This window comes from Lampetra planeri, chromosome 29 (assembly GCF_965212315.1).
Source record: "Lampetra planeri chromosome 29, kcLamPlan1.2.h2, whole genome shotgun sequence".
In the NCBI taxonomy this organism is placed as follows: domain Eukaryota; kingdom Metazoa; phylum Chordata; class Hyperoartia; order Petromyzontiformes; family Petromyzontidae; genus Lampetra; species Lampetra planeri.
Window position 1 is genome coordinate 2,993,045 of NC_136135.1, and position 26,406 is coordinate 3,019,450.

Here is a 26,406-nt window from a genome sequence, read left to right on the forward strand (position 1 = left end):
GATGTCCAGGACTGATTCCGATTATTCGGCACCGAAGTTGACCGGCCGTCGCTGGGAAATCGAAGCGTGGCGACATCCGTCTGCACCACCTCTGCAATATTTTTTCTGCAATATTTTGCTGTCTTTTCTTGGATTTTCTGTGTGCACTTGGTCACATATTCACTTTAAGATGTTTTTTGTTCATTTTTTTGTTTGTTGCGGTTGCACCCGCTTCAAGAGCCGAATGGCTCACAGGGCTGTACCTAATAAATGAACTTGAACTTGAACCTCCAGCTCGTGAAACAAACCATCTTCCTGGGCAGTGGGTCAACCCTCTTGCAGCCTGGCCGACCTAATGACCTCTCGACACGAAACTAAAAACCTAACTTTTTAATTTGACTAGGTAAGGCCCACTGAGCTGTATAGCTTGCTTGCATGCTCGCCACAAGCACTCTGTGTGGTTAACGCGAACTTGATTCCTTGCAAAAGGTTTCTATTTGGTGTTTGAACATCTTAACACCTGTTTTATTACCGGTAAAAGCTATTTTTCATACCTAATATAGCTTTTTTTTTAAAGTGATTTGGCCGCATGATAGCTCAACGAAGTGGTGGATCACGTGGAAATTTAGAGCGGCCAAATACACTCAACGCTTGTCGATTTATAAATGTGGTGGTGGGGGGGGGGGGAATAAACTAGAAAGCTCGGAGGGAAAATCCCCGCAACCACGGGGAGTGAACATGGAAACTCAATATACAGACATCGTCAGGGTTGATAGCGAACGCACAACTTCCTGTATACCGGGCGAGGTGGTTAACATTTCGCCACACGTCAGGCAAGTGCCCCCCACCCCCCGTAACGCAACATTACCTTGCCCGAAACGGGGAGGGGTGGTCCTGGTTTTCACAAGCGTCATCCGCGCCAGGTGTGGGTTCCGTTGCCAGCTCGTCCACTCCAGCGGTGTGGGGAGGTGGCGGCGGTGTAACCATCGAGTGCGTGGTGGTGGCGTGGAGATAAAATGACACCTGGTCGCGGCAAATTCGTCGATAGATTTATTTATTACGATGCTTATTCACGCGGTTCTTTTTTCCAAATCCCGTGTTCGCAAGCTCTCCACGCCGAACTAGCGGTTTTTTTTTTTGAACGCGCGTTTTTGTGCGACGCAGAAGCAACTTTGTTGGCGAGCCGCTTACAAAAATTAAAAACTACACCCACCGACACGCCTCTACGTTTAATATACACCGATTTCCCCCGCTGCGCTGCTGATGGATATCACCGGTCATCGGTCATGGTTTATCCACTGCTGGATTAAGGCCTCCCCACAATTCGCCTTGCTCCCAGCCTGCATAGTTTAAATTTTCTCAACCAGTCGACGTGATGTAGCCGAGTTGGAGTTTTGTTTTTGGTGTTACCTGTCCCAATGTATTTGTTTTACTGGTAGGAACCTCCTGGTTACACCAGCCCACAGGGGATTATTTTGTCCGTCCGTCGTGCATCCAAAAATGGGAGGGGTGGGGCTGGGTGGAGAGGGGAGGGTGTGGAGGGGCTGGGTGGGGAGGGGAGGGTGGGGAGGGGCTGGGAGGGGTGGGGCTGGGTGGGGAGGGGAGGGTGGGGAGGGGCTGGGTGGCGAGGGGCTGGGCGGGGGGTGGGGCTGGGTGGGGAGGGGCTGGTCACCCCGTGGTGCCCTTATAAAACTCAACGTTTAACCGACTCACGCCGGCTTGTGCCCGCCCTCACAGTCGGCCATATTTGCGGAATACACCACGCCGCCGTTGACCCTGGCCATTGACCGAGCAACCCAACGTTCCTACCAGCTCCCTCCGCAGGAATGTGTTTCTCTCTCCTGCGAGTGTGATACCACGAGCAGTCGACAACACCCAAGGTTCGTTTGGGCCCTGCTTGGGAATCTACATAAATGAGTGTGAACTCGCCGCTTGTTCTTCACCTGTTCTTCACCTTCACCTGAGGACGGTTGCTTGCGTTGTGGCCGAAACGTCGTGAGAATTATTTTATTATGTTTTATTTTTATTATTTTATTATTTCCCTTCTACGTGACTTTACCGAAAGGACCAAGAATAAGAAGAAGGTACAACGAGTTTAAGTAAATGTAGTTGCTGCTCCTGCATGCAAATGTTCAGATTACCGTTCCGTTATTTTATAATTTTTGTTGAAAATGTTTCACACTTGTCATTTGAATCTGGACTTTCAGAAGGTGATATATAAGCAATCAAAGATGACGTTAAGTGAAATTAAGATGACGGGTCATTTCGTGTTACTTTTGTGTCGTGCATAAATCATTCGCGAACGTCAATTGGGAAAAAAATCAAGTTGCTAATTTTAATTCGAGTGTAAAATAACAAAAATTAAAACTAATTTCGCCACCATTCTACAAATCGGACGACGGCAAAAAAAAAACAATCGTACAAATTAAAGTCTGCAGAGTAACTATGTACATATTTTTTTGACAATACTGGAATTACTTTTACATCCATTCGACAATCACGAAAGGGGAACGGACTGGGATCGTCCCGACATTCAGTTTAAAGGAAAGAATCTCCGTCTTCCGAGGTGGAGTCGCCCTGCAAAGCAAACCCACACACACACACGTGCACAAGTTTAATGCTCGCCGACATAACGCGGCACGCCGACATAACGTGGCACGCCGACATAATGCGGCACGCCGACATAACGCGGCTCGCCGACATAACGTGGCACGCCGACATAACGTGGCACGCCGACATAACGTGGCACGCCGACATAATGCGGCACGCCGACATAACGCGGCACGCCGACATAACGCGGCACGCCGACATAACGTGGCACGCCGACATAACGCGGCACGCCGACATAACGTGGCACGCCGACATAATGCGGCACGCCGACATAACGCGGCACGCCGACATAATGCGGCACGCCGACATAACGCGGCACGCCGACATAACGCGGCACGCCGACATAACGCGGCTCGCCGACATAACGCGGCACGCCGACATAACGCGGCACGCCGACATAACGCGGCACGCCGACATAACGCGGCACGCCGACATAACGCGGCACGCCGACATAACGCGGCACGCCGACATAACGCGGCACGCCGACATAACGCGGCACGCCGACATAACGCGGCTCGCCGACATAACGCGGCACGCCGACATAACGCGGCTCGCCGACATAACGCGGCACGCCGACATAACGCGGCACGCCGACATAACGCGGCACGCCGACATAACGCGGCACGCCGACATAACGCGGCACGCCGACAACGCGGCACGCCGACATAACGCGGCACGCCGACATAACGCGGCTCGCCGACATAACGTGGCACGCCGACATAACGCGGCTCGCCGACATAACGCGGCACGCCGACATAACGCGGCTCGCCGACATAACGCGGCACGCCGACATAACGCGGCTCGCCGACATAACGCGGCACGCCGACATAACGCGGCTCGCCGACATAACGCGGCACGCCGACATAACGCGGCACGCCGACATAACGCGGCACGCCGACATAACGCGGCACGCCGACATAACGCGGCTCGCCGACATAACGCGGCACGCCGACATAACGCGGCACGCCGACATAACGCGGCACGCCGACATAACGCGGCACGCCGACATAACGCGGCACGCCGACATAACGCGGCACGCCGACATAACGCGGCACGCCGACATAACGCGGCTCGCCGACATAACGCGGCTCGCCGACATAACGCGGCACGCCGACATAACGCGGCTCGCCGACATAACGCGGCACGCCGACATAACGCGGCACGCCGACATAACGTGGCACGCCGACATAACGCGGCACGCCGACATAACGCGGCTCGCCGACATAACGTGGCACGCCGACATAACGTGGCACGCCGACATAACGCGGCACGCCGACATAACGCGGCACGCCGACATAACGCGGCACGCCGACATAACGCGGCACGCCGACATAACGTGGCACGCCGACATAACGTGGCACGCCGACATAACGTGGCACGCCGACATAACGCGGCTCGCCGACATAACGCGGCACGCCGACATAACGTGGCTCGCCGACATAACGTGGCACGCCGACATAACGTGGCACGCCGACATAACGTGGCTCGCCGACATAACGCGGCACGCCGACATAACGCGGCTCGCCGACATAACGCGGCTCGCCGACATAACGTGGCACGCCGACATAACGCGGTCAACAAAACCCCGGCGACGTCGAACTTCTTTCGCACCGTACGTCGCCAACCGTGATAATCGGAGGTGCCGATTGAGCTGAATATCGCTGTGCGGTATGTACCGCCACTGTGCATCCCGCGTGCTGTCAATCCCTCCGTTGTGGCAGGTGACCCAATGTGCACATTTCGCAACCCCCCCCACCCAACATATAATTGGCAGCTCACGCGTGGTGGGGTAAAGTGTGGCTACTTCCACCTCTTTCAAGAAGTCTGGCCAGTGTGTCAGCGTGGACCAAAAACGCTCGAGCGGAGGGCTCGCTCGAGCTCCCTCCACCGGAGACCCTTCCGCCAGCGGTGGACAAGAGCAGGAAATAGCACGGGCCCCGCACCTTTAGCTTTGTTCCCCCCCCCACCCCACCCCCCCTTTACCTCGTCGTCACTTTTCTCTTTGGCCGCCTCCGCCACGGCCACCGTCACCGCCGCCACCGCCTCCCCGGCGGCGCGGGCCTCGTCCGCATCGCCGCCCCGCGCCAGCACCTCCGCGGCCACGCCCGCGGCGGCCGCCACCGCCACGGCCCGGATCACCTCCTCCTCCTTCTTCTCCTCCTCCTCGCTGTCGCTGCCGCCGCCGCTCCCAGAGGCCATCAGATTCTCGGCGGCGATGGCCGCGATGCTCGCCACCGCGGCCGCTTGCGCCGCGTCCTCCTTCCTCTGCCGCTCCTCCTCCTCCTTGTCCTCGTCGTCGCCCTCCGACTCGGAGCTCTTCTCCTCGTCGAGCTCGGCCAGCTCGAGGGCCGCGATGCTCGCGATGGCCGCGGCCGCCGCCCGCTCGTGGGCGTCGTTGGTGTCGTCTTCGGCCTCCGTCGCCGCCGCCGCCAGGACCGCGGCCGCCATCCCTGCGTCCACCTCGTCCCCCTCGACGGCGAGGTGCGCGGCCGCCAAGCTCGCCACGGCCGCCACGGCCGCCGCCACGGCCCGCTCCCCGGGGCTGTCGGCGTCGGCCGCCGCGGACGCCGCGGCCACCGCGACCACCACCGCGGCGTCCCGGGACGCTTCGCCGCCCTCGGCCAGCGCGCGCGTGATGGTCGTGCCGAGCTGCCGGTGGTGGCGCACGGACGCCTGGCTCGCCACCAGCAGCTCGACGCTGGCGCCGCCGTCGCGGATCTTGGCGACGATGTCGGCGTGCGTGGCCTCCTGCACGTTGTGGCCGTTCACCTCCACCACCATGTCGTCGTCGTGGAGGTCGGCGAGCGCCGCCGGGCTTCCCGGCGTCACCTGCGGCCCGGGGGATTTGGCGGGCGGTTCGGTGAGAGCGAGATCGAACGAGCAAACACTGCACTCGCTTGCTTCACAATCAGATTCAAAGAGTATTTATTTTTCTTCTTGGTTCTTTCGGTAAAGTCACGTAGAAGGGAAGTAATAAAATAATGCAAATAAAACATAATAACATAATTCTCACATGTCTGTCTATCGACAGACATGTTCTTCACCTGAGGACAGCTGCTTGCGTTGTGGCCGAAACGTCGTGAGAATTATTTTATTATGCTTTATTTTTGTTATTTTATTACTTCCCTTCTACGTGACTTTACCGAAAGAACCAAGAAGATTAATCCCAGCAGTCACGAAAGCTTTAAATCGAAAGAGTATTTATTATACACTGGAGGAATCCGATGAGCTCTAAAGCTCTTTCCTTCCTGCCGCCAGATCTCTCGGGTGCTTCACGGTCACGCGCCGCGACCCCACCAAGATCTGCGCTCACAGTCTCGTGATCGTCATCATCACGAGCTTGGACTGCTGACTTGTCTTTCAATGACTCACCGTACTCATCGCATCTGGCTTAGCGCTTCTGCGGCCCTTTTTCGGCCAACCAATCGAACAAAGACGGTCACTGCGGCCGTCTGGAACGCTCTTCCTTTTGATATTAGGAAGCCACTGGAGCTCTGCAACTTTTAAATCGCCTGATTGAAAACATTTCTTGAACTGCTTTTTTTTGTTCAGTTTGTTGTCCTTCCCCGCACCCTCCAATTAGCACGGTTGGCTACGTAGGGTGCAAAAGAAGTTAAAACTAGACACATGTATGTCTTCCCCGTGTTGCACCGGTGACGGATCCTTCAAGGACTTACCCTCGGAGGATCGTTATCTCCATTATTGTCTTCCCGTTGGTCAAATACCTCTGGGTACCACGCGGAGGCGAGTGTGTATCCTTTGTGTTGTTCACACTAAACCCCTTGCCACTTCTTCTCTGACCGATGAACCGTGACCCAGCAAAATTGTGAAGCCGGGCACCCCCCAAACCCCCTCCGCCCCCCCCCCCCCCAACGCAATATGCATAACAATTAGTCCTGCAAATTCGCACGGGCCTACGTGTGCATGATCAATGAGGATCACCCCCCTCTCCGTCTTCCCGTGAATTGATCGCTCCGCGTGCGTGCCCCACCTTCTTGATGTACTGCCCCGGCTGGCCCCGAATGCCGTAGAGGTGGAAACCGAAGCCGTCGGCGCCCTTGCTGAGGTGGCGGAGGCGCGGGCGGAGGTCCTGGGCGTCCGCGGGGGACGCCGCATTGCCAGAGACTCCGACGTCGCTTTGACCTCCACCGCCCACGGGGTTGATGCCGTGCTGGCGGGGGTCAGGCGAGCGTTCGTCACCATCAACGTCGGTCGTCAGTCAAGTTCAAGTTCATTTATTAGGTATAGCCCTGTGAGCCATTCGGCTCTTGAATCGGGTGCGACCGCAACAAACAAAAAGCATGAACAAGAATACATCTTATAGTGACTATGTGCAAACAGAAAATCCAAGAAAAGACAGCAGAATATTGCAGAAAAAGCACCGTTACACACCAACACTGTGTGAAAAAATCCCAGTGGGATGCAAGTCAAACAACAACAACCACAAGACAACTTAGATTAAGACCATCAGTCTAATTCTGTACTACAACAAACAAACATGGCCAAACCAAAAAACTTTTCGAAAATCACCAAAATAAAGCCATAAAAGCAATGGGACAGTGATCATAGGAACTGTGACCGAATTTTCACAATAAACGACGTAAACAAGTCGTCGTCGTGGTGGTCGTCGTTATCGTCGATGACGTCGTTAGGGTGCCACGGTGGCTGGGAGATGTTAACCACCTCGCCTAGCATACAGGTGGTCGTGAGTTCGATCCCGACTGTGACCGCCTACTGTATATTTGGAGTTTGTGTTTCCCTCTCTCTCTCTCTCATCATCATCACGGTGCCTAGGAGATGTTAACTACCTCGCTTGGTATGCAGGAGGTCGTGGGTTCGAACACGACCCTGACCGTCTGCTGTGTATTTGTAGTTTGCGTGTCTCTCTCCCCGTGGTCGTGTGGGTTTTCCTCCGTTTGTAGTATTTGGCTGCTATAAATATCCACATTACAAGCCACTTCGCTGCGCTATGATCTGTGATGGACAGGTCGCTTCTGAAAAAACAGCCACAACAGTTCAGCTCAGTTGGCCCTGATAAAATAAAACTAGTTTTAGTTGTTTTGTTGTTGTTGTTGTTTAGTTTACCGAAGCTGCTGCTACTGCTCCCGGTGTTGCATTTTGGCTACCATGGACAGCTCACAGGACCCGCGTGCTCACGTGTTTGCTCTCCTGGGCAAAACGCCCGCGACGCAGGGCGCCCACAACTTCGGCGCAAACTCTCTGACAGGTCGCACGACCGAGGCTACGATTTTTGGCACGGGAAAAAAAGACTTTAGGAGTAGCGTTCACGGCCGCAGCGTTGCAGGCGGAAGGAAAAAAAAACGGCAACCTTGAAAAAAAAATCAACCGATTGGCTAATGCAGCAGTTCTCAACCTTGTTGGCACGGCGTACAACCCGCCCACCCACCTCACTCAAGACCGCTGGTCACAACGCGCCCCGACTCACCCCAAAAAATACAACTAAAGATTACGGAGGCCCAGACACAGAGAGATCACGTGTCCACGCCTCGAGCCAACGCGGTGTGACCAAGGCACTCGTTTCACGTTATATGTGCAACTGGAGTTGTGTCGCCAATGCAAACGTTTACCCCCTCCTCGAGTGGCAATCGAAATGTCTCTGCACGGTATCCACGCCGCAGCCTGCGCCTCCCCTAAAGAAGCTGATGGCTTAAGTGAGCTTCAACTGGTAAGATAAAAAATAGAAGTTGTATTTGTATATTTTTAAGTGAGTTATTTACATTTCCTATACTTCTCACTCGTGATGTGTTATCGTATTGTTTGTTGTTGCAACGTTATGACCCGCCCCCTACTGGTTATCTGTGAAAAAGAGCTTTACAGCTCACCAGATTCCGCCAGTATGAATAATGAATTCTGATTCAGATACACAAAGGCAACGCACGTGTTGAGAACCAGCTGACCCTGAAGTCCGCGGCCATCAACGACAACAATATTTCACGCACGGCCTTTCCGCTCAAGTTCACGATTTCCGTGACTCCTCGTCCCCAAAAAAATCGTGGCTTCGCCCGTGACCCCGCGCGGCCCCCACGGTCTCCCCAGAGCCGCACCACGCACGGCACGGTACGTGCGTCAAGCCGTGCTCATCGAGGGACGGACAACAAACTGAGCGCACCATGGTGTAGAAGGCGTCGGCGGCCTCGGACAGCACGAGCAGCGTGGTGCTGCTGCCGTCCTTGCGGATGCGCTCTACCACCTCCTCGTGCGTGAGCTCGTCCACGGGGTCACCGCCCACCGCCACGATGCGATCTCCGTCCTTGAGGCCCATCTTGTCGGCGGGGCTCTTGGCGTCGATCTCGCGGATGAAGTGGCCTGCACCGCCACCTCCGATTAGCCGCGGTTGGTTACGTACGGCGCGAAGCGACCAGAAGACTCGCCGCGGGAAAGTTTGTACGGCTGAACGGGGGATCGCGCTGTTGTTTCGGTACTCGACGTTGCAACGGTGTGTGCGTGTCCCGCAATACGCGACGCGGAAATGTTTCAATGCGGTAATTGCCATCCTGCAAGCGCCCGTGTAAGATGCTGCATGGACCCCTAACCCCACAAAAAGCCCAACAACCGGTTCATTGTTCAGACAATTATTCAGGATCAATCAATAACCGCCACTGCATCGCTCAATTCCTGCGCTCGAAAACTCATTAAACGGAACCAATTGGCGTTGGAATTCCACGTCACCCACGGGTGATACATCCACGCACTTGCGCGTGCACAGCAATCGCTGCAAACGTTACTCAGCTGACCGTTTCTGCGCTTGTTTTTTACACGTGGGTGGACAGAGGCGACTGGGGTGGGTGGGTGGGTGGGGTGGTTGGGGTGGGTGGGTGGGGTGGTGGTTTACAGCTTGAGCAAGACGCACGACAAAGGTCGCCTGCTGGAGCAGCCGACACGTCGACTCTTGCCGGGAGACGCTTGGCAGATAAAATCGCGCAGGCCCGGCACGACGACACCCCTCGTCACGGGTGGCGAGATGTTAACTACCTCGCCTGGTATACAGGAGGTGCCGGGGGTTCGATCCCGACCCTGACGCCAGTTGTGCTGTATATAGTTTGCGTGTCTCTCTCCGTGGTCGCGCGGATTTTCCTCCGGGTCCTCCGGTTTTTCCCTCCTCAACATTTAGAATCAACGTCACGCGTTTAGAGTGTTTGGCTGCTGTAAATGTCCACGTGTTGATAAGCCGCTTCGTTGAGCTATCATTTGTGGCCAACGCGCTTCTGAAAAAGAGCTATACAGCTCAGCGGACCTTACCTGGTAAACTACAAAAATATATAGTTTAACACCATCTGGCGGTGCACAGGTCCGTGGTTCGAACCCAGTCGCCGCCCTGGTTAATACTGCTGGGTGCATTGGTTATAAGGGGAAACAATCATTCGGCTACTTCACTCGCAGTGGACGTTAGAGATCCCGTGACGTCACCCGCAAGCATCATGGTCCAAATAAATAACTCGTACAAATGAGTTGCATTACCTGTAAATTACTCAAATGGTATCTATATGACAATCATCGCCCCCACCCCCGCACTACTGCGATAACTTGGCAGGACCCTCCCGAACAGGAGTCGTGCGACTCGGTGAATCTTTCACGGGCACAGCGGCACAATAAGTAAACAGAAATAACGAATCTGGGCGCGAGCAGTGGAGGAGAGTTCCGGTCGGAGGAGGATGTCCGGTCGCTACATTTTATTTTTTTGCCAAGCCCGAGAAACGCAAAACTCCGTCTGCGTGTTCACACGCGCACACGCGAACACGCAGACGGGCACACGCGTGTGCGTGCGTGTGCCCGTCTGAAAACACCTCCCCCCATTTTTCATGACAGCGACACAGCCGCTCGGTCAATCAAACCTAATGCCCAGCTCACCGATATCACTGTCCCATTCTGTGTTGCTGATTTGGCTCAAGATTGCCAATCAAATTTAGTGAAACTCATATAAATATATTAACCAGGAACGGCATAGCATGCGGGTCGTGGTGACCTCATGAGCCCGAATGGGTTTATCCCCTTGTGCGCGTCGCCCCATGCTCTTGATTCAGTGCCGCCTCTGGCACGCAATTTATTTGTTTATTTAAAGAACGGCAGAGTCCACAGTTTTCTTTTTTGGCAATCTACGAATCTGAACGTAGCCGTAACCTTGAACCTTCCCGCAGTCGAATAGCGCGGCTGTTTAGATAAGATGGCTCTGGAATGAAGAAACCGCTGAACAACCTCGGCACCAGATTTTCTCATTTAGCCACACCGAGGACGGTGGACTCGACTCTCGCCAATGCCGGCAATCCTGAACGCTGACACGTGACGACTGCAGCTCGGACGAGGCAGGGCGTGCACTGTGCTGAGCTCGTGGTAGCATCTAAATGAGCTCGAACCTCCTTTAAAAACCACTTGACTTCTATTTCGAATTAAAGCTTTCGTGACTGCAGGGATTCATCTTCTTGGTTCTTTCGGTAAAGTCACGTAGAAGGGAAATAATAAAATAATAAAAATAAAACATAATAAAATTTCGATTTAAAGCTTTCGTGACTGCAGGGATTCATCTTCTTGGTTCTTTCGGTAAAGTCACGTAGAATGGAAATAATAAAAGAATAAAAATAAAACATAATAAAATAATTCTCACGACGTTTCGGCCACAACGCAAGCAGCCGTCCTCAGGTGAAGACCAGGTCTGTCGGGGAGACAGCGTCTGACTTCTGTGTGCCTCTCCTCTACCCCCGTGAAAACAGACGCTGCTGCTCTGGTGCCCGCTCACTACCGCTCACTCCTTACAACTCTCTCCTCCCTCCCTTCCCCCCTCCATCTCATCATCATCATCATTGCCCTCTCATTCCCGGCATGTTGGCCCGGTCATTCCTCCTCCCTCCTCCCTCTTCCTGCACCGCTGCTGTTCCTCCTCCTCTCTCCCTGCTGCTCATCTTGAGCAGTGTGCCCTCTGCCGCGTCCGTCTTGGGGGCTTCAGTCCGGGCAGCCCTCTCCCGCTCATCTTTCCCCGCTGTCCGCTACCCTCGGTTTTATTTTCCGCAACAGACTCTGCTCCCCTTGGCCGAGGTGTGGCCAAAGGGGGGAGTGCAACGCCCCTCGGTCGTACGTTGAACTTCTTTCGCACCGTGCGTAGCCAACCGTGTTGATCAGAGGTGCGTGGGAAGGACGGCGAACGAACGATACGCGTCTCCTCGTCAGGGGGGGGGGGGTGGGGGGGGAGTTGTTGGGGGGGGGGTGCGGGCCCCCCGCGGTACCCACCGATGCGTCCGCGCTCGGCACGCAGGAAGAAGCCGTATCCGTCGCTGGCGCGCTTCAGCTTGACGGAGCGGGGCTGGTGGGGCAGGGACGCGCGCTCCACCATCTCGGCGGTCACCCGCTCGCCCGTCCGCTTGAAGTGCTCGTTGGCCTCCTTGTCCACCACCAGGAGGTGCACCGTCTTGCCGCCGCGTTTCACCTGGACGCGCCGGAGGCGCCGGGGCAGGGCGGTGGTGGAGGGGTGGGGTGGGGTGGGGAGCGGGTGGGATTGTCACTTGCGGGCCGAGGCTTGCCGGGTTGCCCATTTACGAACGGGCGAGGATTATTAATTCTCGAGAGCGTTCCGGTCTCGCGCCGCACGCGGGCGTGCTCGTGGTGGGTCACCCGGTGACATCGCAGTTTCACCTCCCACGCATCTCTCCTCCACCGGTAGGCACCGGTTGGCCACGTTACGGTGAGCGCGCGGGGGTTCGCGTCGAGTTGAACGCACAACACAAGCAGTCAAAATGCAAACCAGTTGAAAGGGTAAAAACCTACTACTATAGTTGCGTTTATAGTGTAAGCTACGTTAATTTAAGCTACGGAGGAAGGTGCGGAAAACCCCATCGTACTTCTTTGCTGTCAAAGTCCGCGGTCCTCACTTTCACTGCCCCTTCCCCGACGTGACCAAGTACGGGTCGTGTAACCCCCGCCCCCCGCGACCACCACCACCACGACCACAGTGACACGGAAGGGCCTCATCCAGCGGTGGCAGCAACAGGCGGGGAGCTGTACGCTGTACGCTGACCTTGTCCATGACGACGGCGCGAGCCAAGCCCGTGATGTCCTCTCCGTTCAGAGCCACCAGCCGGTCCTCGGAGCGCAGGCCAGCCTTCTCAGCCGGGGAGCCGTACTTCACGTCCATGATGAACATGTCCTCTGAGCCTGACAAAGACAAAGACCACCGCCCCCCGCCCGTATAGCCTTAAACGACTGTTGGGCAAAGTGCTGTTTGCGAGCACCTATCAGAATGGAATCAGAATATGTATTAATACTGGAGGAATCCGACGATCTGTGAAGTGCTTTTTCATGGCGCAGCACACGAGGGAGTGGGTGGCCAGCAAGCACCACGCATGGCCGCCTTTGTCTCCCCGGTGCCGCACCACACCGGGTACTCATTTCAGGCTGAGTCGACCAAGCGGAGTCCCAGGATCGATTCCGATAATCGTCGCCGGCGTTGTTGGCCGCGAGTGGGAATCGAACCCCGGGTCTCTGCCGGGTTCGTAGCGCGGCGCGCCGACCACTGCTGCACTACCGCTGTACTACCCCGCCCCCCCTCCCCAGCGCCCACACAACAGAGTTCGCCGCTCACCTTCAATGGACTTGAGGTGGAATCCGAAGCCGTCGCTGCTGCGCTTCAGGGTGCAGAGTCGCGGGCGGGGACCCTGCGAGGAGGGGCCCTTGGCCGAAGTGGCCGCCGCCGCCGCCGTCGTCTTCTTCGTAGCCGCCACAAGCTGCTCCTTGTAGGACTTGGCATCCTGGACGACCAGCGTCACCTTGTCCCCGCTCTTCTTGATGATATCCACCACCTGCACGGGTGGGGGGGGGGGGCAGGGGGGGGGGAGGGGCGGGGTGGGTAGGGTGGGGGTGGTGTCAGAAGAATGCCACCAACCCAAAAGTGAAATCCAGCTCACGGCAATGTTCCGTGGAAGCCCCCCAAATGAGCGTTGAGCAACCGCGGGCCGACCTTGATGTTCGCCGTGGCCGGGAGTTGTACTCAGTGTTGCTCTGGGGGGGGGGGGGGTTCATAGGGCAGCGCGCTAACCACTGCGCCACTCCCGTTACCCCTCCCTATAGCCGTACTCGCCTCGTAAATGATTCACCAATTTTAAATCTTTACCCACCCTCCCCCTTCTCCACCCACCCGGCCCCGCTTAGGTGCCTTGGCCCGAGAGTAAACTCGCATGCACAGAGCAAACCCATGGGAGGTACAATGGGAGAATGCGTACGTTAGTCCTCGCTGGCACGGAAGGTGGTGCGGTGGTGGTGGGGAGCGGTGGTGTAGCGGTTAGCGCTACGCTGCGCTACGAACCCGGCGACCCGAGGTCGATTGCCGCTCACGGCCAACACCCAGTGACGATTATCCGAACCGATCCTTGGCCTCACCTAGGTCGACTCGGCCTCAAACTGAGTACTTGGTGCGGTGTGTAAACATCGCCACCGGGGAGAGACAAAGGCGGCACGGGCGTGGTGCTGGCCACCCACCTCGTCGTGTGACGTGCCGAGCCTCGGTAGGTGCTGCTCGCTAACGGCACTTTCCCCAAAAAAGTCTTTTAAATACTGGGATTGTTGCACACAGCATTGATATACGGTACTTTTTGTAGAAGACTGTTGTTTTTTCCTGGATTTTTCTGTTGCGCGAAGTCACTTTAAGACGTTTCTTGTTCACGTTTTTGTTTGTTGCGGTTGCACCCGATTCAAGAGCCGAATGGCACACAGGGCTATACCTAATAAATGAACTGAACTGAAATGCTACACGTGGCGGCTGCGGGGGGGGGGGGGGTCTTTGTCTTTGGTGCGGGGGGTTTGAGTGGGGGGGGGGGGGCCTCGAGAGCCACGCGTCCTTCTCACCTTGGCGTGGTCTCCGCCGTCCACGTGCTCGCCGTTGACGCGGATCACGCGGTCACCGTCCTGCAGCCCCGCGCCGTGCGCCGGGCTGCCCGCGGCCACCTCGCGGATCAGGTGACCCTCCTCGCCGCTCTCGAGGCGCAGGAAGAAGCCGAAGCCCTTGCCCGGCTTGCGCTCGAGCGCGCACTCGCGCAGCGCCCCGGCGCCTCCTCCTGCTGTGACCGTCATCGTGAGCGGTGGTCTGTGGAGACGGCGGTGGTGGAGGGGGGGTCGGTTAGGGGGTTAGCGGGGAGCGGCAGCGTCGCTGTAGCGCTATCGACCCGGCTGACACAGGTTCGATTCCCGCTCACCGGTCAACACCCCGAGTGACGATTATCCGAGCCGGTGCTTGGGGCCTCCCCTCGGTCGACTCAGCCTCGAATGAGTTTACCTGGCGTGGTGTGTAGTAAACATCGCCGCTGGGAAAGACAAAGGCGGCCGGGCGTGGGTCCGGCAAGCCACTTGCTCGCGTGCCGTTCTCGCCTGCATTGGTGTTCGAGGACCGCATTGCGCCTCTTGGGATATTGAGTTTGTTGTATCGAATTAGAAAGATAAAAAAATGGCTTTTCTTATTATTATATTGGCTGCAGATCCTTGACCATGGGAGTCCAGTTTACCATGGACTGCCATGGTGAACTCTACTCCCCTCCACTTTACTCTCCCACCTCCCCCACTCTCATCTCACTCTACTCCTCTGCACGCTCGGTCAGCGACCAAGGCTTGCTTGTCGAAACCACCGGCTGACCGACCTTCACTATTCTGGCAAATCGCCAGTTGATGCTGATTGATGTCATTAGGGGCCGTCCATAAATGACGTCACGCGATTTTTTACGATTTTTGCCCCCCCCCTCCATCGTCACACGGCGTCACAAAAAGTCAGACCCCCCCCTCAAATATGACGATATGACGTCATAAAGCTCTGCCCCCCCCCCCCACCAAAAAAAATAACATGCTTCAAATCACTTTAAACTACTGTCATTGTAGTGCGTATTTAATGTGGCGCTGCACTCTGATGTTGTGGGAGAAAACATTTATTCAAAAGTATATTTAATTCAGTAGAACGTGTTGTCTATATTTATTTAAAGTTGCGCATTTGTACGTGACGTCACATTTCTCACCCTCCCCCCCCCCTCGTCACACATCGTCACAAATGTCTGACCCCCCCCCCCCCCCACTAGGTGCGTGACGTCATTTATGGACGGCCCCTTACCAGCGAATCGTCGTTCTACTCAAATTGTAAATGTTGTGGAGTTACTCTCCAACACACCGGTGGGCTGAAGTAGTAACTAATTGGCGTTTTATTTACATGACAAATCAACTTACTAATTGGCTGTGTCGGGTCGTGAAGGGTTACGACACCTTTATACTTGGGCGATCTAACCCAAAAACCTTTATTATCAATAATATCGGTCGCGATAGCCTAAGTGTTAAACTGCACTTTGTGCTTCGATTAGCGCGGTTGGCTACGTACGGTGCGAAAGAAGTTCAACATACATACACACAGGCCATAAAAAAAATCCTTGTTCTCCGTAAAATTTTCATCCCAGTTTCCCTACTGCGTCTTAAGTTGTGGTCGCATTTTAGCCGCTCTGTTTATAGCAACATTTCATGAATGTACTTTTACTACACATAGTTTATCTCGATATACATTGTTGATTATTGCGGGGCTTGTCTGGTACGCGTCTAATATCTACCGATAGGGGTAATTATTCACATATCATTTTCAAAGGTCATCACGAAACATTGTCTTGAATGGAATTCCCAACCAGGTCACATGGTGTCAAGTGCAGCCTCCGACTCTTATTAAGCACTCTGTCTCTCTCTCGCCTCTCCGTTCACGTCCTGGACACTATGAAGGAGACACACACTGCTATCTGCGCTTGTGCACCGCCCAAGATTAATGTGTTTGTTGAGCTATTAACCTCCATTTATCTTCATGTTACAGTGTAGTATCCGTTCTTTTTTCATTAAAAACTATAGTCAGTGCCGGATTATCCTATGAGCAAAAGTAGCTACATATGCTACGGGCCCCGCACTTTCAAGGGCCCCCGCGCTGAATATTTTCAAGCTATCAATTCCGGTGCAGTGCTTCTGCACTTGCTCTATTACTATAGCACCATACTGCCTTCAACGTTAATTAACGACTGGGTGTTTAAAGTTAGCGATTTGTCGTATTATCTGGCTGTATAGCAAATGAACAAATACAATGACTTTACTGTGCAAGTTAAAAATGTGTTTTAATATTTACGTTTTTTTTCTCTTATTTAGGGCCCCTTTATAACATCATATGCTACAGGCCCCACACTAGCTTAATGAGGCATTGACTATAATCCCATGTAAGTGTTAACATTGTCTTGAAGCGCCCTGTATATAGTGTGCCGACCTAGTGCCCTTGTGCCGCCATCCGCCTTGCAGAGACCATCATTAGAATGCAAACTACTTTCCAAAAATGTTGGTACGGTGGCTTGAACATCTGTAAAGTGACTCGCAAATGGGTTCAAAAAGTACTGGTTTAAGGATGAACCACGTCAGTCATCCCCGACTCGACGATGATGGTGGGGTTGAGTAGGAGCCATAACCCTAATAGCCCGCCAGGAGAAGGCTGGACAGCCAACATTTGGACTCCCGCTGTTCCGTACCTTCGTATGTAGAACTTCTTTTGCACCGTACGGAGCCAACCGTGATAATCGGTGGGTCTCTGTGGGGCTCTATGGGTTTGGGTGTCTGTGGGTCTCTGTGTATTTATCTTATTTAAGCGTGCTCCTCGGAGGTGCGGGGAAATCGGAGGCGTCTCAGACAAAACTGTGACAGTAATAACATCATACCAACAATCTTTGATAACATTTCCCAATGTGGGATTAACAGGATATCCGTCTCTATGTGCTAGAGTGTTTCTCCCTCGCACGCGTGGGTTTTGTTTTCCGGGTCCTCCGGTTTCCTCCCTACATGTAAGCGATCGTTCGTTAGCCGACAACACATTACAGATATATAGAGGAACGCAGAGCTTGGGCAGTCGTTAGAAGTGCCTGCTCATTGCTTGGATGCCTTCCCGTTACTCTTTGGTTGCTCCCTCTTGACTCGTTCTGCCTCTCTCTCTCTTTTAGAGTGAGAACATACTGTGCGAGTCGTACGTTTCAATTGTTATGTATTTTTATCATTTGAAAGATTGAAAAGAAAAACAGGTTACCACCTCTGCCTTGCAAGGCCATAGATAGCGCTCGCCGTGTGAATGTGGAATTTTCACCACCGTCCCAGCAGGGCTACACATTTTTTAATGGTCGCGTTTTTATTTAATTAAAACGGGGAAGACGATTTAACTTGGATTCGTTATTTCAGCATCGCCATCAGCCATGACCAATCCACTGCTGGATATTTGTCAGTGTTAGAAAAAAAATATACGCCGGCGACGTGCTTCTTTGTTACCACTTAATTATATTTGTTTTTTCCCACGTTTATTTTTACCCCAAAGTTTATCTTTACGGTATGTGTCCTCTCTTTTACTATTTTATCTATATTCTGCTGCATGTTGCAATGATGTAGGGACACGTATTGCTACTTGGATACCTCCTGTATCTGGACTATTGCACTTCTTTACAGCCTTGCCTTGGCACGCACACAGCACACACCCAGCTCGTGGCAAAATCTACAGCACCCAGCTCATAACCACGACAGCACCCAGCTCATAACCACTACAGCACCCAGCTCATAACCACTACAGCACCCAGCTCATAACCACTACAGCACCCAGCTCATAACCACTACAGCACCCAGCTCATAACCACTACAGCACCCAGCTTGCAAAATCTACAGCACCCAGCTCATAACCACTACAGCACCCAGCTCGTAACCACTACAGCACCCAGCTCATAACCACTACAGCACCCAGCTCGTAACCACTACAGCACCCAGCTCATAACCACTACAGCACCCAGCTCGTAACCACTACAGCACCCAGCTCGTAACCACTACAGCACCCAGCTCATAACCACTACAGCACCCAGCTCATAACCACTACAGCACCCAGCTCATAACCACTACAGCACCCAGCTCGTAACCACTACAGCACCCAGCTCATAACCACTACAGCACCCAGCTCATAACCACTACAGCACCCAGCTCGTAACCACTACAGCACCCAGCTCATAACCACTACAGCACCCAGCTCGTAACCACTACAGCACCCAGCTCGTAACCACTACAGCACCCAGCTCATAACCACTACAGCACCCAGCTCGTAACCACTACAGCACCCAGCTCATAACCACTACAGCACCCAGCTCATAACCACTACAGCACCCAGCTCATAACCACTACAGCACCCAGCTCATAACCACTACAGCACCCAGCTTGCAAAATCTACAGCACCCAGCTCATAACCACTACAGCACCCAGCTCGTAACCACTACAGCACCCAGCTCATAACCACTACAGCACCCAGCTCATAACCACTACAGCACCCAGCTCATAACCACTACAGCACCCAGCTTGCAAAATCTACAGCACCCAGCTCATAACCACTACAGCACCCAGCTCGCAACACATTCCTGCGGAGGGAGCTGGCAGGAACGTTGGGTTGCTTGGTCAATGGCCAGTGTCAACGGCGGCGTGGTGTATTCCGCAAATATGCCCGACTGTGAGGGCGGGCACAAGCCGGCATGAGTAGGTTAAACGTTGAGTTTTATAAGGGCACCACGGGGTGACCAGCCCCTCCCCACCCAGGCCCACCCCTCCCACCTCCCACCCAGCCCCACCCTCCCCACCCAGCCCCTCCCCACCCTCCCCTCCCAGCCCCACCCAGCCCCTCCCCTCATACAGTCTACAGCACCCAGTTCATACAGTCTACAGTACACAGCTCATACACTCTACAACACCCAGTTCATACAGTCTACAACACCCAGTTCATACACTCTACAACACCCAGTTCATACAGTCTACAGCTCCCAGTTCATACAGTCTACAGTACACAGCTCATACAGTCTACAACACCCAGTTCATACACTCTACAACATCCAGTTCATACAGTCTACAACATCCAGTTCATACAGTCTACAGCAGCCCGCTCATACAGTCACATGGCGACAGGCTGATGGAAGTTTTCATTCTACTCGGTTTCTGGAGAATCTACAACCCGGGACTTGATTAACGAGATCATCCTCCTGTCGACGTTTCGCAAACCAGACCCCCCCCCCCCCCGAGCACAAAGCATTTCACGTTGCATACTTTCGGCGTGTTCTGGATCTGCCGTGGATTCCGGAACGTCGAGACTTAAAAGAAAAGACGTCACCGTTTTTTGCAGGCTCGTCTGTAGAAAAGCTGATAAACGTGCATTTTCGTGTGTGTGTGTGTTTTTAATGCTGGCCCCCATTTACCCGGGCGCCCGGCAGGACGAGACTTTTGGCAGCAATTGTCTCCTTTAAAATACGCACCGCATTCTAAATAGACGTAGTCTATGCATATCGTGAGGATGCAGTAAAGAACAAACAATTACTAAGGAGGGGATTTGAAAGCCATGACGCCGAGTCAGCATATTTACGTCCACAAAGAGGTTAAGCGAATTGATTACATGCTCAATCGAAATGATTAACAGGACGTTCAACTTACTCTTAAAAGCAACGAATTGTCATGCACAGAGGAGCAAACTTATTAGATGGATAGCTCCACTTTAAATGACGACTTAACAACTCCCATAGCATCGATTAGTAGTGCGTTGGACGTGGGAACCAAAGGTTAAACGCCAGAGAAGATTTTTTTTTCTGAACAGCGAAAGGCGCTAAGGGGGACGGTTATGAATGATGTGGAGGTGCTAAGATCACGGGTCGGTAAGCAAAAATAGCAAGATGAGCCGGTGGTAAAAAGATTGTTTAAAAAACCCTCAATAATTTTAAAAACCGCAATGCACTGTGTGGTGAATACGAGAAAAATAAAGTCCCGCTTGTAAAACAACAACAACAACATCCTCTTAGTGTTTTTCGGTAAAGTCACGTAGGTAAAAAGTAAAAATAAATAATAAAAATAATTGAAATAATAATAGAAATAAAATAATAAATCACGACGTTTCGGAGGCAACACAAGTCTCCGTCATCAGGTGGGACTGTCACAGCTAAATTTACTGTATCAAGTGAAGAAAAAAATCAAAGAAACAAGCTCTTAAGCACAGAGGAGCAAACTCTTACGAGCTCATTTTATTTCTATTATCATTTGTATTATTTTTATTATTTATTATTTATTTTGTACCTTCAAGTTTCAAGTTTCATTTATAAGGTATAGCCCTGTGAGCCATTCGGCTCTTGAATCGGGTGCAACCGCAACAAACAAAAAAACAAAAACATGAACACGAAAACATCTTAAAGTGACTATGTGCAAACAGAAAATCCAAGAAAAGACTGCAAAATATTGCAGAAAAAGCACCGTGCACCTACGCGACTTTACCGAAAAAACCTAAGAGTATGAATCCTTGCAGTCACGAAAGCTTCAAATCTAGAAACAACAACAACAACAACGAAGACAAACGTGGCAATTCACGAGAATGCGGTGGCAATTGCCGCGCAGGCGACGTCTCCCACTCACCCGCTGAAGCCTTGCGGAGCGTGGCTCTCGGAGTCCGCGTGCTTTTAATCGTCGAACGCGTCAAGAGCAAAGGTTCGGGGGGAGACTTGGGACCCTGCAGCCAAAGCTCTGCTTTGCCTTGCCCTGCCACTCGCCTCGCCTTGGCTCGTAACGCCGCTGGCACAAAGTCCACGAGGGTAAATGAGCAACTGGCTGAAGGGTCTCCTCCTCGCATGCCCCAGCCACATTTTTTTTTGTTTGCCCTCTTTGCACCCTTGCCAGGGTATCAACAGCCTCTTGTGGAGATATCGGCTTTTGTGCGTCGGGGTGTGTCCTCTGCGGATTAGCTTGAGATAAAGGCGAAGCCCTTCGTCCGCGTGGGTTTCGCCGGTCATGGGACCTGTTGTGTGTATGGCGAAGCTCTTTCGCAGCGTGCGTAGCCAGCCGTGACACCAACGAAACTCAAATGTTGTTAAATGTTGCGAGGATTGCTCATGGCGAACCTCTTTCGCTCCGTGCGTAGCCAGCCGTGACAGCGACGCGTCAAAATCGTGTCCAGAGGTTGCTTATAACCAGCATCATCAGGCAACTTGCCTGATGATGCTGGTTATAAATATCAACGAAACGCAAATTTTGTTAAATGTTGCGAGGATTGGTAAAAAACCGCACCGGCGGTGCTGATAAAGCAGTAATACGTTGTCGTTTTAACACGCAGGCTTTCGCGACCGATATTATTCATAACAAAAGTGTTTGAGTTAGATGGTGGAGAGTTACGACGCATTTATACTTATCGCGATCTAACCCAGAAACCCTCTTTGTGAATAAATTGGCATGTTTGTTCACAGTCCTCACCTTGTGAGAACACATCTCCAGAGTAGTATGAGAGGCATCTATTCGATATAATTTAAAATCCCTGTCATACACGAACACCAGAAGCCTTTGGACATCAGCTTAGCCAAATCACCGTGACTCCGTAATCAAATTTATACAAATGTTTGTGTGCTAACCCTCACCCCCCAAAGCCTGGATTAGTATCGGGTATGAGACCGGGATTTGAACTTCGAACCTCCGCCATGTAGGCGCCACGGTCGGTACTTTACCAATAGCCCCCCAGTCACCCAGCCACATTGTGTCCAGACCAACGTGAATTGCCTTCCCCCTTTGTGCGCGTTGCGTTTGCCATCTCTGGAAGTTACTATGTTACGTTGTAAGGCGATTTGGTGATAGATAAACTCAACATGTTTGGCATTAACTCTGCGAACTTTCTTTTTCACGCTGTGTTTGAGCACCGCCTTATTTTGATATATTTGTTGGCAAAAAATGTACTTGAGTTGGCTTCGGGGAGACGATGCAGAGTCAGGGATTCTGAGCCAGCACTGTTGAGGACCTGGGTTCACATCTGGGGTAGAGCCGCTAATGATTAACCAGGTTCTCAGGTTGTTAGTTAATTGATTGTCTCAGCTTGGTCACCAATGACTCCGCACCAAAACCACCCACCCACTTAAATGTTGTTTGCCAGATAAGGTTGCTCATTCCAGCTCATCATCGTCATAACGATCTACGGGCAGATAGCCCCGTCCGTGTCCACTGCACATTGTATCATTCCTTTACACTTTCCTCTGTCGTTGGGTGATGCCTTCTCCAGATGCCGTTCTCTGACACAAGGTGGTTGTTCCCCGCTCACGAGTTCCAAAATGGAACCTTTATTTCACGAGGTGACACCCATTTGTGAGATCTCTATTGAACCTCAATAGAATGCTTTACAGGGTAGATTGAATATTTAGAATCGCCCACGTTACCACGAACCACCGGGGTCCACATAGTAACACCACTGCCGCACTTTAATCAATTTGCCGGCAGCATGTCAAAATCTTTATCACGTAACCACTGAGGCTGCCCACTCTTGCTTGCTATGCTCGACATGATTAGACAAACGTTGTCGATCAGCTAACTCAATGGCATTCGAAAAAAAGAAGTTTGCCCAATGCAAAATGTGAGCACCATTGGGAGAGCTGTCAATACAAAACTTTTACTTCGTTGTTAAGAGCGTATACAGATTTTACGCTTTTTTAGTTTTAGTTACAGGATTGGTGGGACGGAAAATTGCATTCTTACAGAAAACGTATTTCGGGTAAAATGTTAACTCGATCTTGCGCGCATGTGCGTTGAACTTATTTCGCACCGTGCGGAGCCAACCGTGCTAATCGGAGGCGCCAGTTAATCATGAAACCCACAAGCATTGCCCTGGGGGCAGATCATTCAATTAGTAAGACTGTACTAATGCCCGCTACAAGTTCTGGGCGTACAGTTGGGCTGTAACGGTGTATTGATGAATCAATAAAAGCTGGTTCTTGTGCGGCAGGGTGGTACAGGGGTGACGTCTGTGCCGTACAGCAACAAATTCCTCGGTTCGATTCCCGACTCGGACAACTTTCTGGTATGCGTGCCTATCGCGTGACTTTACCGTGTGGATTTAAAACTGAACTACTACTAGATTCGAAGCTTTCGTGACTGTAGGAATTATTACCCTTTGGTTCTTTCGTTAAAGAAATAAAATAATAATAGACTACAACTTTTCGGTTGTAACACAAGCAACCATCATCAGGTAGGAATGAAGGATAAAACACAGGCATGGAAACAACATAGGCAGACACACATGCTGTGCCAAAACCTGGCAGGACCTTCTTGAAAACAAATCTTGAGGCTCACTCAGGCTGCCCTGGGTAAACACGTGTAATAACAATAAAAGCAAACTCACGATGGAGACATTGTTTATTCAAATGTGTAATTTACTCACGTAATAAATTTCTACAAACACAACTGTAACCGAAAGTCCACGACATGCTTACACATGTCGACGCATTGGGATCTACGGATGAAATGCGCCTTACAAATGTAAATTATTATCACATGGGCCACGACCACATTAGGTTGACCATTTATAAATAGCCCACAAACCATCCCGTGTTTATCCGTCACTGTAAACATCTTAGCCGCACTAATCGGATACTATTTATTTTCGAGCTGGCAGCGGCATCACTGCTCAATGATAGGGCGTTGGGTTTTTATTTATTTTATTTTAAGATGCGTTCAGCATGTGTAGTGTGATGTATGGAGGCACACACTGGAGTTGAAGGCAACACGTTTATTTAACAACTCCCCAACAGGGTAACTAACTAAACGAACACTGGTTCTACTGCCAAGTGATAGCTACACAGTTAACTATGTGAGCAGCGGGTTAGTTACACGAACTGGTCAGCCAGCCTACACGCTGCCTGACCCCACGATGCCGAGCGAAGACCGAAGACGACGAAAAGCAGCACCAAGGGTTGGTGCCACGACCCCTTCTGGATCTTACCAGAAGGCGCTCGGCTCCACGTCACGTGTCACTCGAGCCCCCATTCGGCCCCCTCGCTACCTTGCCTCGGTCACGTGCCCTCTCGGGTTCACACGGAGCAGCACGTCCTCATTTGCTCTGCTCCAACCCTCGCCAGAGCCATGCCCCCCGATGACCAGCTTCCATGTCAACCTGTGGTCTGGTGGCAGAGAGGACTCCCTATGTGCGTTTCCACTCCTGCGACAGTAGCTGACGCCAAGCGCGATAGTGACACCAATAACGTCACTACACATGTACATGTGGGAGGAAACCTGAGCATCCGGGGGAGAAAAAAAACCACGCTTGCGTGCGAGGGGGGCGACAACGCTCTTCCCCGTACAGAAGGAAACAGATGGCGATTAGCCCACTGGCCTTACCGCCCTCTCCTGGCGAGCAAGGGTACGGCACCTCCTCGAAGCTCACCCACGGGAAGAAGGGAGGAGTTTCACAACATCAGTGCGGTGATCCACCAACACCTCGCTGCCTGCACAGTGCTGGATTACAGGCAGCCAGGTGCATAGCCGCCACCACGCTGGAATTGAAATCCTAAAGGTCGCCGGTTCGACACAATCTCCCCCGGGCACGGCAGTTCGGTCATTGTGGAAAATTTCAACGGTTGCCAGGTTACTGGTTTGATCAGTTAATATTTACTTTTGAACAACGTATTTTAAGGAGGTTGAGGAATGATAGAAATATGTGGGGTGATGGGGGATTGTAAAGGGTAAGGTTCAGACGATTGTGCTCATTTGGTTCCTAAATTGGAAAGTTTCCTTCATTATGCAATCACCCGCCGTCTTGAAAGAAAGCCAAGATTCGCGTTCGAGAGGGCTTAATCCGTGTTCAACTTGGGAGCATGTTTTTGGCAATCGGCTGCGATAACTTTCCGCAATAGCGGCCAAATGTTATTTTGGGACTTTTGAGTATTTTGCTTTACTTTTTACAATGCCTACGCTTTGCAAACGACTGAGGCACAGATACTGCAGCCGTAGATGGAAGAGGGTGTTGGGGTGTGGGCAGTGGTGACACAATGTGTTGTTCTAGTTCCCTACAAAGCGGTCCAAGCGACCAGTGTTTGATTTCTCGACAAGAATATCACCGGTAAAAAACTGATAAACGAGCTTCGCCTGTGCATTCTGCAGGTCAGCTCGGTTTTAAATGAGTGCCATGAGTGTTGGCCATCCAACCCCCTCGTGTGTCGTGCCGGCCTTCGTAGGTGCTCGCTAATAGCACTTTCCCCAACAGTATGTTAAGTCTATATGGGGGATCTTTAGCTTTGGGGAGCAGTAGTGCAGGGGATAACGCCCTACGCTACGAACCCGGCACAGAACCCGGGGTTCAATTCCCGCTCACGGCCACCAGTGACGATTATCCGAACCGGTCATGGGCCTCCCTTAGGTCGACTCAGCCTCAAATGAGTATCTGGTGCGGTGTGTAAACGTCGCCACTGGAGAGACAAAGGCGGGCGGGCGGACGTGATGTTCGCTAAAATCACTCTATTAAAACCACAATCCGATTTGCGTCGCGTCAACCCACGCTCACGTCACTGACAGCACCGTCCGCCCTTTTTCGTATCCGTCGCCTCTTCGCCTCCGCCACCACCACCACCTGTACCCTGGACAATCGCTTCGATTGACGCCGTTTCGATATTCGCCGACGCACCATTCAGCAACGCATCCCCGGCGTGAACAGGGGCTATTGCTGTTTAGTAATAATCATCAGGAGCAAAGTGGCACCAGAATCTGTCCCGGGACTTTCCTTCGGCGAACCAGCTATACAGTTACTACTATAATGAGCCAAGGAATGTCTGTGTGTCACGCGCGTGACGTCACTCCACATGCCGCACCCCCGTCATGAATATTCATGAGCGGGTGGATTTTTACACTCACGCAGAAAAGGTCGAGGGGAAATATATTTTTTCGCAAATTCGCTTTAAGTTTGACGTTTCTTTATTGAAAGTGAATCTAATAAATAATTCTACGCAGCAATAAAGTGGATTTGGTGTCTTTATTTCT

At 52.4% G+C, this 26,406-nt stretch overlaps 1 protein-coding gene across 1 annotated transcript; it reads right to left on the reverse strand.

Annotated features, from left to right (window-relative positions):
- Positions 1-2,300: 2,300 nt before the first annotated feature.
- LOC144728581 (Na(+)/H(+) exchange regulatory cofactor NHE-RF3-like) lies at positions 2,301-21,226 on the reverse strand. Its single transcript, XM_078608109.1, has 9 exons — positions 21,040-21,226; positions 14,437-14,674; positions 13,178-13,394; positions 12,614-12,750; positions 11,830-12,025; positions 8,720-8,916; positions 6,581-6,760; positions 4,573-5,418; positions 2,301-2,556 (listed from the first exon to the last, which is right to left on the reverse strand). The coding sequence occupies exons 2-9, from the start codon at positions 14,659-14,661 to the stop codon at positions 2,518-2,520; spliced, it is 2,037 nt and encodes a 678-aa protein (XP_078464235.1). The 5' UTR covers positions 14,662-14,674; positions 21,040-21,226; the 3' UTR covers positions 2,301-2,517.
- Positions 21,227-26,406: the final 5,180 nt, after the last annotated feature.